The sequence below is a fragment of the Plodia interpunctella genome, chromosome 25 (genome assembly GCF_027563975.2).
Source record: "Plodia interpunctella isolate USDA-ARS_2022_Savannah chromosome 25, ilPloInte3.2, whole genome shotgun sequence".
In the NCBI taxonomy this organism is placed as follows: domain Eukaryota; kingdom Metazoa; phylum Arthropoda; class Insecta; order Lepidoptera; family Pyralidae; genus Plodia; species Plodia interpunctella.
Window position 1 is genome coordinate 613471 of NC_071318.1, and position 17183 is coordinate 630653.

The following is a 17183-nucleotide window of genomic DNA, read 5'->3' on the forward strand; positions in this document are numbered from 1 at the left end:
ATATACTGTACGTTATTATAAAGAGGTAAGCGTTTGTGAGTATGTATTTTTGAGGCGGGTAATCTCGGAAAATACCGAACCAATTTCAAAAATTCTTTCACCATTTGGAAGGTAGTACATTATCCAAGATTGCTATAGGCTATATTTTATCTCAAAATACCTACGGGAGCGAAGCCCCGGACAACATCTAGTTAAAAATAAAGACAATAATAAGTCATGAGCATATTAAGGTACAAAGCTACGAACGGACGAAATTGCGGACATAAGCCAATATGATATTAATAAAAAAATATTTATTCTATCCAACCATGTCTGTTGAAAATATGATAATGACACAATGACACTTCTATTGTCTTTTTTTTATTCTGTGGTGTGTCCCAAAGATTTGGACAGTGTTTGCGGCTATTTAGATATATTTCGTAAGGGTTAAAAATGGGAAATTCGAGCCCACTTGCTTGTCTTCGGATAACAGGAGTAGGCTGGTATGGTACGGTGCGGGCGACGAATTATTAAATCAGATTACTTTACTACTAGAATTTGGACAGTTTCAAATTTTCAACTCGCCAAATGATCAACAAAAAATTATAAAATATAGTGTAATTACTCAATGAAAACTGTTATATATTCTAGCTAGGATGGTTGGGCATATTTTAAGAAGAGATGAGAATTTATAATACTGAAAAATGACCGTGAAACGTGTTGGGGATTTATCAAGACCAAAAAAAGGCGTGAATACAGAGTTCTGTAAAATAAAAAACTGATGTATTAAAATACATAAAAAAAATGTGTTTATAATTTTTATTGACAAAAAAATAAGTTATTTTTGAGAGATGGTTCCGCGCTGTCATTACAATTTTTCAAATATTAACAAACACAAGAATTAGTTTTACTATATAACTTTAAAATAATTAATATATAGGTACTGTATTGTAGTAATTTCAGTTTTATATATGATTGATTTTAATGTAATGTTTTTATATCTGTAATTTTGAAAATGGAATTCATTCCTTCCTCAAGAAAATTTACGGGTCATAATGATAGTACGGCCACAGCGGTCGAATCCATAGATAAAATAAATTTTAAAGGGTTAAATCGCTCTGAGAACCATTCACACATTATTAACACTGTTAAAACAATATATGTGATGATAAAAATTTGATTTTATATTCAACATAATTACTCGTATTTACAGAAGAGAGTGACGATAAAATAAAGCATAGAACACAGTTAATTGTAGGCGTAATGTACGGAGATCTACATTACAACCGACGATAAATCAGCACTGTTCCTTTGCCCGCAGTCGGTTAACACTTGACTTGCGATTATTTATTGCTATTTTCCTAGGCAGTATGGCAGACTTCAAGCTTCGAAAACTGAATCAGGAGGGACTGCTGCCAATCTTATTCTATTTATTTCTTTATTTAGCTAAATTAGAAGACATAAACGTTGATTCCTTTTTAGTTCCATTTAGAACTTTATTGCGTGACTCGAAGCACGTCAGATCTATGAGGTGTTCTATGAGGTCTCTTGCTTTCTGTATCTTATGAAGGATCAAATTGTCTAAGATCGCGAAATGGAGACGAAAAAGTACAAAATCGGTCCCTGTGTTCCGGTACTTAACGGCTAAGGAAAGAACCGGGAATACGCTCAGATGAGAGAGAAAGTAAAAATCCACAAGCTTTGTTTTTGTATACTGTGGTATACTTGCGAGCGGGGCACGTAATTGTACATCACAGCCACCTGACTGATGCTCCAACGTCTGTGCGTCTCGCCGTCTCGTAAACAACTGAACGCTTGCTCGCAGCGCTATGACTTATATCACAGTAGTGGAGGGGAAGTGAATATAGGCATACACTACATATACAAATTTGAATGCTTTTGCCATTGAAAAGTTACGACTAAAAATATTAAATAAAATGTTTCGATTTGCGATAATCGCAAGTCTACAAAAACTGTTACGAGAATTCAGCTAATTAAGAGCATGAAAAGATGGATGACCTGATAAGAATTAGCACTTAAAACAATGTTGCTATTTATTTTATAGCTATACTCGACAGCGATGTTGATGATAATCAGCCATTTTAATGTCCCCACTGTTGGGACACTGGCCTTCCTTATCGACGAAGTTTGTTGCGTCGCTTCTTCTTCACCCGCGCTTTTGAAGTCGACTGCAGACTTAGGGTGATTGGCACCATCAAAGAGTTGATTTTAACGGTGCGCGCCGATGACGTTTAGACAAAATGGCGTACTTTGTGTTCTTCTGTCGCACGTTAAAGTTTATGTCAAAGTTGACGGTGCAACCCATGCTTAGTTTTAATTGATATAATCCTAAGTTGAATAAAAAAAAAAGTGAATTTCAATTCAATGGATGAATACAGGTCGTAGAAAGCACTGCACTGCTCCCACGCAGCCATAATAATAATTCAATGACCCTATTTATAGAAAATAAACTTAATTTAATAAAACTAGCTTGATATTAAAATTGAAAAGATATTTGTCATAATCCAATTAGCGAATATTATGAACGTTTTTGTCAAAACGCAAATTTAATGAAATACCCGTTTGGTCAACTGTGACTACATAGTGTTACATAAAACTATAATACATTCTACTAAAATTCTTTATCTAATCCTATCATAAAAATAAATGCGAAAGTTTGTTTGTATGTCACCTCTTCGGGCTCTATCTACTCAACTTCAAAATCTTCTTGAAATTTTGCATACATATAATTAAAAGTATGGAGATGGAACTTTCATCCCGGAATGTTCCCGTGGGAAATATTTGCGGGCGAAGCCGCGATCAAAAGCTAGTATGGCATAATTTGACAAAATATTTTTTTTATTTTTCGCCAAATTAGTAAAATGGTGGCGCGAGTGTGCGCCTTACACGCCTTAAGAAGTAGCACTCTGCAAAATAATATCTCATTTCGGAACTAATTCGAGACATAGTTAATTGCCCAAGCCCAGTAATTTATATCGGCCATCCAACATTTTGGGGAGCTGCCGATAAATCACCGGAATTTCGCTACAGAGCCACGTCTTTTCCTTTTACGAGGAATACAGTGCCTCGGCAGTATGGCCATAGTCACAGGCTATATACCGGGACAAGAGCCACTTGCTAAAACAATTTAATAACACGCTTAAAAATGACTACTCATGGTTGTCTTAAAAATAATATATTTATAGTTTTATTAAGTTACCCTTTTTACGCTTATATTAAGTTATTTTTCTTATGCTTCAGCTAAGTTCACCATTAGTTTTTATTAGACTATGGTATTCTACTGCAAAGGTTTTTTTCTTGAAACAATAAAATAAGGGACTCTTTTATGTCGATATTCAGTGCGTGTGTTGGTCTTTGAATACCTTGACTAACTTGAGCAATTCTATTTGTGCTTTTTTGCTACTTGCTTTTGTTTTATTGTTTTGAATGTTACGCGTGTGTTTGTGGCTTTTTAAATAAACTTGATTCTATTCTATTTTATTGTATACTAGCTTAGGCCTACGGATTCGCCCGCGTGAATTATAATTATAGTAAAATCTCGGTCATTCTTTTATCGCGTATTCCATATTTAGCTTTTTATCTTGAAATTTGTCCAAGTCTTGTTAAGTCCCGTACAATCTTTCACCTTCCCCTTTTAAAGTAGTTGAGGGTTAATTTTCAGAAATTGAAACGCTTATTCTTTAATTTGCTGTAAACAATTTTTCAAGTCACTAAATTCAACGGTGTAGAACTTTCAAATAAACATTTTTCACCCCTTTCACTCTCTTCGGGGTAGAATTTCCAAAAATCCTCTTAGTGCACACTCTACACTCCCCATGAACCTACACACCAAATTCCAGCTTCCTACACCCAGTTGTTTCGGCTGTACGTTGTCTGTCAGTCAGTCACTCAGTAACGTAAAACGTTATATATATAGATTATTCAAAACACCAACACAAACTCGCAAATCAGGACATTATGGACTTCCAAACTTGTTTATCCCGCGTCAAAACATTTTCTTACCCTTAGAAATATTTTCTTTTACATCTCACTGTCGGGAAGTTTGTCAGTAAACACGATTTGTTCAATATTCTTATGGTTTTGACGGGATAATGTTGTGTACAAACAAATATAGATTACCTTAGCCGGGTTTGCTCTCGTCGCAGTCAAGCGAATTCAAGCTATTTCTTAATAAACTAACAACTTAGCCCGGCTTCATAAAGCTTCGGAATTAGATTGTTTAAATAACAGTGAACAATGCATCAAAATCCGTTGCGTAGTTATAGAGATTTAAAAGTAAGTAAGTACATAGAGACAAACAGACAGGAAGCGTGTTTGTTTTATTTTATGTAGTAATATAAATAGGAAGCTAAGCCTCAGATGCACTAATCACTTTAACATCAACTATAACCTGTGCGCCGCTGCCGAAGAAGCAACTATTATTATATAATAACTTACCACCTCCACACGTGGCAGAACAAAGTGAACCCGGCGTCGCGAGCCAGTGGTACCTCGGCCGCGAACATGACGACCCGTCCCCTCCACAAACACCGCACTCGTCTACACGGAGAGTCGACCCCACCCGGAGGTCACAGCCGACGCGCTGAAGACAAAAACATAAATTTTATTTACTAAAAAGATACTGGCAGGATCGTCATGTGATGTTGGCCAAAAAGCTAAAGACACCAAAATAATTCGTTAAAAATATTTGTTGTTTTAGCACGGCATTTACTCCTATTGTATTTTTCTACTGTTGGTTGTTTCGTAAGCTTCATTGGACAATCTTCATAAGCAAATATGTTTTGGTTAGTGTTTGAAATATCGGATTCTGGAACACACAGTAGGTACTTTATATCCCGAATATCCCACGAAGATCTGGAGTGTAGCAAGCAAAAGATCTATTCACCTTTTGTTAGGTAGGTAGGTATGTTAGGTAGGACTCTTCATGATATGTAGTATGTGGTTTTCGTAGACTACCACTTGCTTCCGGAATAAATCTGGAATCGAGTGAAGGTTCTAAAGTAGAACATCGTGAGGAAACTTTCACACGATTCCAGATTTATTTCATCTCATTATTATTTAAAAAAATAAGTTAAAAGCTTGTGTGACATGTATGACAAATCCATTTAAAACTTGTTGATTGGGCGAAGTGCGGGTTAACATTTCATTTCACACCATCGAATCGATTCGAAATGAGACACAGTGTTAGGTGGCAGGGTAATCTCAGGTAGGGTTGGAGTAGAAATAGGCAAAGGTAGACATTTGTATAATAGTATAATTGATAAGTAAAATACAGACCCTTCAAGGGTCTATAAATAATTTAAGATTTTTTATTATATATATATTTTATTATTATTACACCGTACGTGTGGTACGTGCCGATATCGTTATGGTAATGAATGAGTCAAAATGTGATTTCAAAATATCAAGTGGAACAATAATTTAAAATTTTGAATTTAGACTGAAAGATATAAAAATCATGCCAGCGCGCACGCGATATGACTAAAAAGGTCATAATGCGTGGCGTTACAACAGCGAACCAATCACATTGCGCCATTGTGACGCAACGACAACTACACTGCAATGTGATTGGTTCGCTGCGTCTCACTGCGAATCGATTCGATAGTGAGAAGTGAATGCAAACCCGCACTTCGCCCTACTAGTGTGTATGCGACTACTCAACCCACGACAGACGACATTATTCATAGAAAGTCATGCCATGACGGCTTGAATACGATTTGACACAAGTGTTAGTAAACACGCACTCGAAACGTGTAGTAACACACTCGAAACATGTAGTAACACACTCGAAACGTGTAGTAACACACTCGAAACTTGTAGTAACACACTCGAAACGTGTAGTAACATACTCGAAACTTGTAGTAACATACTCGAAAGTTGTAGTAACACATTCGAAACGTGTAGCAACACACTCGAAACATGTAGTAACACACTCGAAACGTGTAGTAACACACTCGAAACTTGTAGTAACACACTCGAAACGTGTAGTAACATACTCGAAAAAAAAAGACCTTTAGATAAATATAATGAAAAGTCAAATTGTCAGTAGCATTGCGATAAAAGCAGAAATTGGTCTACGGCTTTATAAACTGCCTCTATATATACCGATGACGGCTCATGATTTATTCGGAGGCTGCGAAATCGAGTCGAGAGCTTTCCCCGCAAATGTGGCAAATTTTCCGATTATCATAATAAAGTAGCGTGCTATCTCCCTCTCGATCCATATGTGTGAAGAGACGCGATGTATGAATACAAGTCTTGGGAGTTTAACCGATATTGGACAGTTATGCTATACTCAAAGTTTTCTGGGTTTTACGACTGTTTAAGAAATTACTGTTATGGTTTATCTGTTTATAAAGATTCATAAGGAAGAACATGGCATTTTTGAGGGCATGTACAATAGATGTAAAGTAGGTGAAGGAGTCGGCTTTGGAGAGAGAACAATGTAAGGAAATCCACCGACAAGAGCCTCCTAAAATAATTATCGGTCTCTAATTGTTCATGTATCTCAACAAAACTCCTGAAACTTTACCCTAATTTTTGCACAGTCAAGTAAAAGCTCGGTCGTCCAGGTATTTCTGGTCCTAAACCTGAAAATAAATGATAAAAGACACAAGTCTCATAAAACGAGACATAAAAGTATGCAGAGCCAAGTTACCTTTTTATCAGTATCATAATCCATGTATAACTTCACTTCTGTCTGAGCGCCGCATGTGTATTCCGTAAACTGATCCCGCTTGAAGTAGACGGGACGAGTTGATGGATTATTTTACACGGGGCCAGAGTAAGTATGTATCAACTGACACCATTTCATCGCAAAATATTTGATGAATTAATTAAAGATTAATTCATCATATTCACCAATACATGGCGATATTCATAAAAGTCATGACATGCTTTTGAATGATTTGAATAATATCTGTCTGAAATATTCCGTCAATTGACTTCGCTCCCAAACATTTATATTAACACGAATTTTAATAATCGTTAGACATGCCAATGTGAGCTAAGGATGCCAAGGTTCGTGCAAATTGGAGAACAAAAAGCAAGAACTGTATCATTTTATTTGCTCAACAAGTTACAAGTTTGTGACGTATGTACAAAAAAAAAAGTTTAGCTAAAAATATTATTATAGCATGCAAATATTAATTGTCCGCATATAAATCGCTCAGACTGTAATAACTTTTGTAGACAAGTCACTTATTTAATTTACATTATTAGTATATTATATTATTAGTTTAAAAAGAAACCTGCCGGTTACTTCCTTGGTCATAAAGCGCTCAGATGAAAAATAGTGTCATCAAATATGACACGGTACATTAACAGTGACAAAAAAATACTTTTGTTATCTTTCGCCAGTAGTGTTGCTTAGCTAAGCGAAGGAAAAACATTAAAAAAAAAATAATTTGTCTTCTATTCACGCGTCCTGATTTCGCGGGACCAGTTGACGTGAAGTCAGTCTACGGAATACTCCTCCACACAAGTTTCCCACTGTGATATATGACGACGGGTTATTTAGATTGGAGGACTTTATAGGAGGAGGATACCTTCTTGAGCATTTTTCACTGGAGAAATTTGAATCTTGGAGCTGAGCAATCTTGGGAATGATTTGGAAGAAAATGCGATGGTTTCTCGTTTAATTCCAGCTATAAGTTTAGTTAAACAGAAATAAAAATAAAAAAATATTACCGCAAGAGCAATAAAATTTACACAAGATTATACTTGATTAAAGATAGTTAATTGTCGCTTATTTTTGAATTTGAAACACAGTTTTTGAGTAAGGATTTATCCTTACTCAAAAACTGTTTGATTTGATTCTCACCCGTTTTTACCCGAGCGAAGCCGGGACGGGGCGCTAGTTAATATAAAATATGCACTGACATTTCTTCAAATGGTACTTCTTTTGTGATTGTAATAGTCAATCAAGGGAAAGAGCTATACACCGGAGATTCTTCTCATTGGTAAGTTGCTAGCATCCTATAGAAACCAGTTGGTATGTAAATACAATAGAACTATACAATAGAACATCGCAATCTTTCCCAAAGTCGAATCTTTCGAAACTTCTCACCCAAAAAACGGCAAAAACTGAATCGGAACTTCTTAAAAATTAGTATTCGCTCACCACACTTGGCGGGGATTATGCAAATAACCCGGGCAAAGTTGCCACTTAAATAATATATGAAATTATGTAAAATACCCGGTCAAAGTGTGGCAGTGCTGTTTGGAGAGTTCGGAATATCGAGAATTGTCAGTTTTCGAGATATAGATAATTCGTGACTGGGGTTTGTGATTCGTGACGAATTTTTGCGAGATTGAGCGAGTTTCGAATGATTATGGATACTTTTGAAGTTAAAAAGTTTGGTTTATTCGTGAAGTTAGATCGGAACAGACAGAATCGCACATTTTTTATTTATTTAAGAAGAAATTCTTATGGTATTAGATAAATTAACTATATTTAATACCTATATGTATATAAGTAGCTCCTGAATTTCATTTAAGAAATTCTAGTTATAAAATACGGAAAGTACCTATATTGTTGTTATTTTTATATATCAATCAATTCAGAATGAATTAAGGTTTATTTATTACTTATAATTAACTTTCTCGCGATTATATTCACAAATTTACGGACACGGCGCGCGACAACGACCCGGTCAAGCTGGGCAAAAGTGTAAAAGTCTAAAAAGTCGAATTCTGTGATTTCAGTGTGCACCGAACATAATGTGACTTTATATAACTAGTGAGGGTGGTGTGCTTGTTGACAATCTGCATCCAACATTGCAACTTCACACCGCAAATACTCCGGTCTGGCGACTACAAGGTCGTTGAAACGTCAGCAACGTTAAATATAAAAGAAGAATAGTATTCTTCACGAATGATTTCTAAAACCCATTCTTGGGGTCTTGAACAAAAAAAAAAAAGATGAGTATTGAAACCTCATACACAATGGCGGATACGACCTGACATCATCAGGGAATGGGGACGCGAAATAATAAGGCTTGCGGGTGGTGCAAGTGTTGGGACAGAGCGAGGAAGGAGCGAGACAAAAAAAAACCGTCTAGTGCGAGCTCCGACTCGCGCACCGAGGGTTCCATGTAAAATTTTGAAGATTCGGCTGTGATTTTATAACCGGACGCCTGCCTAATGTCAACCCTCTTTGGGAATGCTATGGTTGCCTATTAGTCCCTTAAGTATAAATTACCAATTTTTGTATTTTTCCTATAACAGCATAATATGCCCTTACTTGATCCCAAATTTTATGATTCTAGGTCATCGGGAAGTACCCTGTAGGTTTTGATTAATTTGTGAAATCGCAAAAACGTTCATTTTGTACGCAATAAATTACAAATATAACTTTTTTCTGTGATGTAACTATAAACTACCAATTTTCAGATTTTTTCCTGTACGGTATGCCCCAACTTTTTGCCAAATTTCATGATTCTTGATCTACGGAAGTACCCTATAGGTTTTGATTCCCTTGTGAAATCGCAAAATATGCGACATAAACGGTCATTTTTCATCTCGTTAACGAATAAGTTTGATTTTTTCCCAGCTGAAGGTCTTGACAGACGGACAGACGGACAGACAGACACACGGACAACTAAGTGATCCTATAATGGTTCCGTTATTACCTTTTGAGGTACGGAACCCTAAAAACAAATTAAATTTTAGTTTTTATTAAATTGAATAGAATACTTTTTTAACAAAAGTGTCAGTTTTGACAAGCTTTTGTTGTCGTAATGGAGATCTTATTGTTTTCAACGCGTGACATGAAGACCATGTCCATGCAGTAAACTGTTGAGCAGTTCCCTTGTTGGGAGCCAATCTTGGGTTCACTATTAGATTATGGTTATCAATAGAAATTTCAAATCTGCAGGACAAGCGGAAGTAGGTGAAATTCAAGATACAAAATTTGATTTCAGACTCACCGGATGGATGACAGAAGATAGATAAATAAAAGCTTGAAAAACCCGCTTCCGCTTGTGACTCGCGCTACTAGTTACAGCATTCGTACTCGCTCCTTTGTCTAGTACGTACGCTGTTTGCTCCCGTTTTTAAAATTAAAACTATGTGGCTCAGGGTTGAAGCCAATTCCAAACTGAACGAGTACCTGTAGCAAGTTGTCGTTTGGTTTAAACTGACTCTTTAATGTGTATAATTTTTATTAAGGACATTCTTTTTTGTGATGATTTGTCACAGTAAGAGAGGACACACTGTGAAACATAGTTTTTAGGTATATTGCCAATAAATTAATTTATATTTAATTACATAAAGGCACACACAGTCAGTTGCACCGGGTTATTTTAATTTGTGCGTGTGGTTCCGCCCTAGAATAGAACCAGTCCATACCGTAGACCACTAAGGGACACCATAGCTTTGGCAGTTAATAGACAACAACGACAATCCCAAAAGATTGGATCTAAATCTTAAAAAAAATGTTTTTTACGCGGACCACGGGCCTCGGACGCTGCAGCCGTGAATGCAACCTCCCGGTTGAGAGACGCAGATGAGAGGATTTATATACAAAGATTATATATTAAGTTTATTTTAGTTAGATTCTAGATTTTTTATATTCTATATTATAACTAAAATCTTACACAATGTGAACTATCAACCCGTGACACCGGTGCTACGGGATTTTGTTGGTTGTTCATAAAAATGTCTCTATTTTTTTTAATTCACAGTTGTCAGAGGGAAAATTGCTCTGTATTATTAAAGGCAATACGAAAATGGAAAAGTGACGGCGGACGGAAAAGTTGACTTTTTTTTACATTGTTAATGAGAATTGATATAAATTTCCCGGAACGGGCTACGCTTAGGTGGTTGGCCAAAAATATTGTGTTTTCTTGATAAGAAAATAGGCAAATAGACTTTCTAGAAAAATATTACAAACCCTAATGAAATATATTATAGAAAGTAACTTCAATGGATATGCCACAACACATTGGAAATATCGATAGATTGTAACCACGAGGTGCGTTTAATGTCATTCGATAATTTCACGGTTCTATTTTGAGTGTTGTAGTCAAAGTAGGGAATAGACAGACACAGATAATACGACTACATAATACAATAACAGAAACTAACTTTAGTATGATAAAGAAATACAAATTCTCCAATAAAAAAATACCAACCCGTATTTTAAAATTTTTATACATACTTGTCCCAATTTTTCTCCACAAATTTCATTAACCACTGAGAATTTTTAGGTCGGTGTTCCGCTTATAGTGTCTATGATTAGCTAGTTTTTAACTATGTTTCTTAAAACATCAGTCTGGTAGCTTATTTTATTAAACGTGTGGTTCACTAAAACAGAACGACAACATATCCTCTCGTAGATATCGTACAAGGCGGCTAAGGGATAAATAGCAGTATAATTGTTTTAGCGTTAACTTCGCCATTTGTATTTACTTGTTAGAATAAAGTTTAAATAACAGAATACTGGGTTTCTTGGCGTCACAGACGCAATGTAACTGGGAAGATGAGAGAGAGATACCAGGCACACAAAATAAATGACTATATAATATAACTAGCTTTTGCCCGCGGCTTCGCCCGCGTGAATTTCATAGTGAAATGTAGGCATAAATTGTTTAACAAAAATGATGAAGAGTATGTTTACCAATTTTCAGCTTTTTACTTTGAAATTTGTATTAAATTCCATACAATCTTTCACCCCTCTATTGAAGGGGTTGAGGGTTAATTTTCTGAAAAGTCTGAAACTCGTATTCGTTAATTTATTGTAAACAACCAAAATCCATATTTTCAAGGCACTAACTTGCGGTGTAGAACTTTCATATAAAAGTTTTTTACCCCTTTCACGCCCTTCAGGGTAGAATTTCCAAAAATCCTCTCTTAGTGCTCACCTACACTCCCCAGGGAACCTACATGCCAAATTTCAGGTTCCTACACCCAGTAGTTGCGGCTGTACGTTGTCTGTCAGTCAGTCAGTCAGTCAGTCAGTCAGTCAGTCAGTCAGTCAGTCAGTCAGTCAATAACGGAAGAGTTTTATATATATTGATTAGTTTTGCTTATCATAGTTTATGGTGTAGAATGAAACATACAACGTGCATAGACGTGAAAGGTGCAAAGGCTAAATTAGTCACAGGATGCCTGGCGACGAATGTGTTACACAACAGGGATGGATGGCGAAGTAGAGAGGGCCTTTGCCCAGCAGTGGGACACTATAGGCTATAAGTGTACTTTGCTGCGAGTTAGATGCCCCTTAACGTGGCTCAAGTGAGATCTCAGCATCATAAAGTTTCAGTGCTTTGACAGCTAATTACGTAATATAAATTAAGCAACCGCTAACTTCACTACTTAGAGAGTTGCATTATTATAATTTAGTATTAAATTCTATGTTAAATAAATAAATATATTAGGACAAATCACTCAGATTGAGCTAGCCCCAAAGTAAGTTCGAGACTTGTATTATGGGATACTAACTCAACGATACTATATTTTATAACATATACATATATAGATAAACATCCAAGACCCGGGCCAATCAGAAAAAGATCATTTTCCATCATGACCCGACCGGGGATCGAACCCGGGACCTCTCGGTTCAGTCAAAACTTTACCACTGCGCCACTGAGGTCGTCAAATGTTGAATATTATAAAAATTTAATAGGGATAAGTATTATAAATAAAACTAGAAGAATATTAAGATAACAAAAAGGGAATTTCTTAATATTCTAATAACATTCTCAAAACTCATTTTGACGACCTCCGAGGCCTGACGGCCACCATGCCGGACTGCTACACTGGAGGTCCCGGGTTCGATCCCCGGTCAGGTATCAACGTGGAAAATGATCTTTTTCAGATTGACCTGGGTCTTGGATGTTCATCCATATATGTATATGTTATAGAATATAATATCGTTGAAAAACAAATCACACAGATTGAGCTAGCCCCAAAGTAAGTTCGAGACTTGTGTTATGGGATACTAACTTAACAATACTATATTTTATAACAAATACATATATAGATAAACATCCAAGATCCGGGCCAATAAGAAAAAGATCATTTTCCATTTTTACCCGACCGGGGATCGAACCTGGGACCTCTCGGTTTAGAGGCAAGCACTGCGCCACCGAGGTCGGTTAAATAAAATTAAATAAACAAAATCCGACGATTAATTTAAATGGAAAAAAGTAAAATCACAGAACGCCGAGTATCACAAGGCGATTGTATATTTTATCGTATTGCCCTCGAAGTTTGAAACTCGGGCAATTTGAATAAGTAAAAGTGGAATTCTTTGTAATTTTTTTCATGGAGATTTTTCAACAAGCTATATAATTATTTCTTAAGAACTCGATGGCACAGAATCACGAAACGATTCAATTTATTTCCGTTGCGCGAAATACACAAAACTGATGGTTACTTACTTTGGCGTTAGGGTTGGTAAACTTATATTTTCACTCAAACAAGTAACACGGAATTAGTTGTATGGAGATTTGTTGGAATTATGAGAAACAATGGAATTTTATGACGCATATGTTGGGTTCAGTTCGGGCGGGCATGAGTCCCACAGTACTGGAAAATGCCTCGATGGACTAATTTACAATTAAAATATTTTATTTCTATAAAAAATTTAAATGTGCGAAATAATATAGCGCTTAGGGATTTAAAAAAAATCTCGTTTGTCTAAAATATGTAATACAGGTTTGGACTATTAAATTTTGAAGGATTCTAAAATAAAAGCATGCTTTTTATCTCAAAATTCCTGCGAGAGGCGAGCCTAAGAGCAAGCTCTGTCGCATTTTTATTAAATTACTAGCTTTTACCCGTGGCTTCGCCCGCGTGATTAAACAAATATGATTTTCATACAAACTTTCACATCCTATTATAGCTATTCGCAAAATAGAAATTGGAAACTTGAAAGAGATTACACTGGCAACCCTGGCGAGCAACAAGGCGGGAGCTTAAACAATTAGCATATTCGGAGTTTGTCGTGAGTGGCAAATTTCATTATAATCACAACTTGGCGGGCACACCGCCCCTGTTTACGGTGTTAAAAAGTTTGCAAATTATCAATTTTGTGACGAAATTAATTCGTATTTATTGCTTTGATTGGGATGTTTTTGGCGTGTGGTTCCTGCCTAGAATAGGATTATTCCATTTGCGACGTCGTGCGAGGCGACTAAGGGAAACATAGTCTTGTACCAAATTTCATAACAATCCGTCAGTCAATTTTGCGTATTTCACGCAAACAAACATACACACATACATCCTCCAATTTTGCATTTATAACATTAGTAGGATAAGTATGGAGATGGAGTATGGATTTTGGCTTACGGTGCCTTCTAAATAAATTTCGGTCACCCATCCCGATACGGCCCATTGAAAAAGTTGCTTAACCGCCTTAAGCTGTTCAAGAAACCGCTCAATATTCCTAAACCTCTTTGCAATGTTTCAATTTAATTTACAATGGCTATTGAGTACTAAGTAATTAGTCGAAAGCTCTTAGTGTAATAGGAATAAGGGTCTATTTATATTTACAGCTTGAAGGATCATAAATTAAATCTATTCATTTGAGAATTCATTTGTTTATCGATAAAGGAGGCACTCGGTTCGATGTTGAATCGAAATTGTGGTCGGATCATTTATAAAATTTGTGTTAGGAATTTGTTAATGGTTTTTGATACCTATATAATAGTTTCAAGGTTGTTGGTATGTTGTTGCCTAAAAGGCTAGCAGCAATGTTAATCTGTTCTGTAATGCTGAGCCACGCCTTAACGAACAAGCGTTCAGCTTCATTGACACCGTAAAAGAAAGGGTTGACAGGTTATACAGTTTTTCAAAATTTGCAAAAAATTCCATTTTAAAGTCATAAATTTTGTGATTAAAATATTCGAACTTTACCGTTGGTATTAAAGCGAAACCTGTAAACCAGGAATATAATTAGTATGCTCTGTTCGGTGAAATAAAATTAATATATCAAAAACATGTCTGCACAGTACTGTCGGCGTTAGCCACCAGGGAATAGCATACCCTTTTCTTTAAAATCGATCGCTAGACACTCTCTCATATGAGCGTAAAAAATATTTTAAAATAGCGGCCAAGTGCGAGTCAGACAGATAAAGGGTTTCGTAGCAGCAAGTAACATATTTTTCAATCGATTCGATTGTTGTATATTTTTATATTTTGCGTTTATTGAATGAAAGGTTACGACTTATGACGTATAAAAAAAAACTACTTTCTAGATCTCGTTCAAACCAATTTTGACAATGTACATCATATATTTTTTGAAATTTATCATTCTCTTATTTTAGAAGTTACAGGGGACACACACACACATTTTACGACTTTGGAAGTGTCTCTCGCGCAAACTATTCACTTTAGAAAAAAATGATATTAGAAAATATCATTTTTGCAGAATTATCCATAGATACCCCATACGTCCCATACGTAAAAAAATATTTTTGAGTTTCAATTCTAAGTATGGGGACCCCCAAAATTTATTGTTTTTTTCTATATTTGTGTAAAATCTTAATGCGATTCACAGAATACGTCTACTTACCAAGTTTCAACAGTATAGTTCTTATAGTTTCGAAAAAAGTGGCTGTGACATACGGACGGATGGACGGACAGACAGACATGATGAATCTATAAGGGTTCCGTATTTGCTATTTGGCTATGGAACCCTAAAAATACTCCATTTTTAACTGGCATATTTTTAGGGTTTTTAGAAATGTATTATCCAGATATAAGTATCAATAAGGTAAATGAAATGCTGACTTGAACATTGCCCAATTAGGTTTTTCTTGTATCCTATAAGTTTTTTCATTGTTTTTCCATTGCAATACGTCGGGAAAATCGTCGGTGTGATATTAAAAGTTCAGCATTTTTCCACCAACTCAATGTTGGAACAATGTTATATTCTGTGATTTTATTTTGGATCTGAACATCGATTCTGCTGTGATTGTGTTAGATTTTAAGACTAAATTGTATTCTTTGTTTTGAATAAATAATTAACGGCAATATATTAAATATGAAAATAAAAAAAAATATATGTTTATATTAATACTACTATTTATCTAAACATATTTTTTCCAGTAAGACAAATAAATATAAATATAATATATAAACAAAATATCTAAAAAATAGGCATTCCCTTCTCTTTAATTCACTAGATGTTGCCCAGGGGCTCCCGTGGGAATTAGTGAATTAGTAGTATCTCTAAGTAGATTTCAAGTATCTCGAAATATATATATATATAGTCATATCCATCGTATATTTTGTCACTATCACAGTATAAATTTGGTCAGTATATGGACCCAGGGCCACGCTGAGACCCTTGTCAATATTAAAAAGAGCTATCATTCGATTTGTCTACTCCTGTATTCAAGCCATGTCTTTTCTGTTTCAATAAACTCAAGTTTCCCCCCGATTACGCGGTTTCTGGGTCAAAAAATACATTATATTGGGTTTGGGAGTTTATTTTGGATTACACAATGGTAGATTAACAATGGTAGACTGTCCATATAGCATTATTATAGCGTCAAAAAACCAAGCAACTATAATGAGAAAGTGATTTGAATGTTTTATTTTAGTAGTTCAGTAGCTTATATTTGTTCGTTCATTAACTATTTTTATACCGAATTTCATCATTACCAGCCTAGCGGTTTAGATAGCGAAACAAACGGATAGACTTTTGCATATATAGCTTTAGTATGGATCATCAAAACAGGACATATAAACAATAAACAGCATTCACAAATAGAATTGACGACATCCAAGCGGCCGGTTGTAAAATCGCATCCTAATTATAATGGGCTTCGCGACGTCACAGCCCCATATGCAACCAAGCGAAGATGAGAGAGATCATACAAGCTTATACATTAACAATGCTTCGATATTAGACGCGCAATTTTACTGTAGAAAACCGCAAAACATAACCTAACTTTATAGTTGAATTAACAATAAGAAATATGTCACTCAATTTGCTGGTACATTCAACCGCATTTCAAGTAATACATTGATCCTTATTGCACAGTGATAAAGGTGAATTTGTTGTGCTGTCGACTGTACATTCAGGTGGATATGCAAAAACTGTTGTTTATGCCCGCTCCCGTCCGCTAGCTATAACTGCGTTACTGCAGTGATACACTTGGGGGCGTGGTACTAATCATAAGAGGAAGCGGGTAGAAACACTGGATTGCCCGTTTATGGGGTCGTAT

General features: G+C 35.7%; 1 protein-coding gene across 12 annotated transcripts in view; it reads right to left on the reverse strand.

The window, feature by feature from the left end:
• LOC128680802 (protein madd-4-like) overlaps nucleotides 1-17183 on the reverse strand; it is a 328414-nt gene that overhangs the window by 38702 nt on the left and 272529 nt on the right. For all 12 annotated transcript variants that reach the window (XM_064436822.1, XM_053764226.2, XM_053764227.2 and 9 more), the window contains exon 7: nucleotides 4438-4582. In XM_064436822.1, the coding sequence (XP_064292892.1) occupies nucleotides 4438-4582 (145 nt within the window). The remainder of the gene's footprint in view (nucleotides 1-4437; nucleotides 4583-17183) is intronic.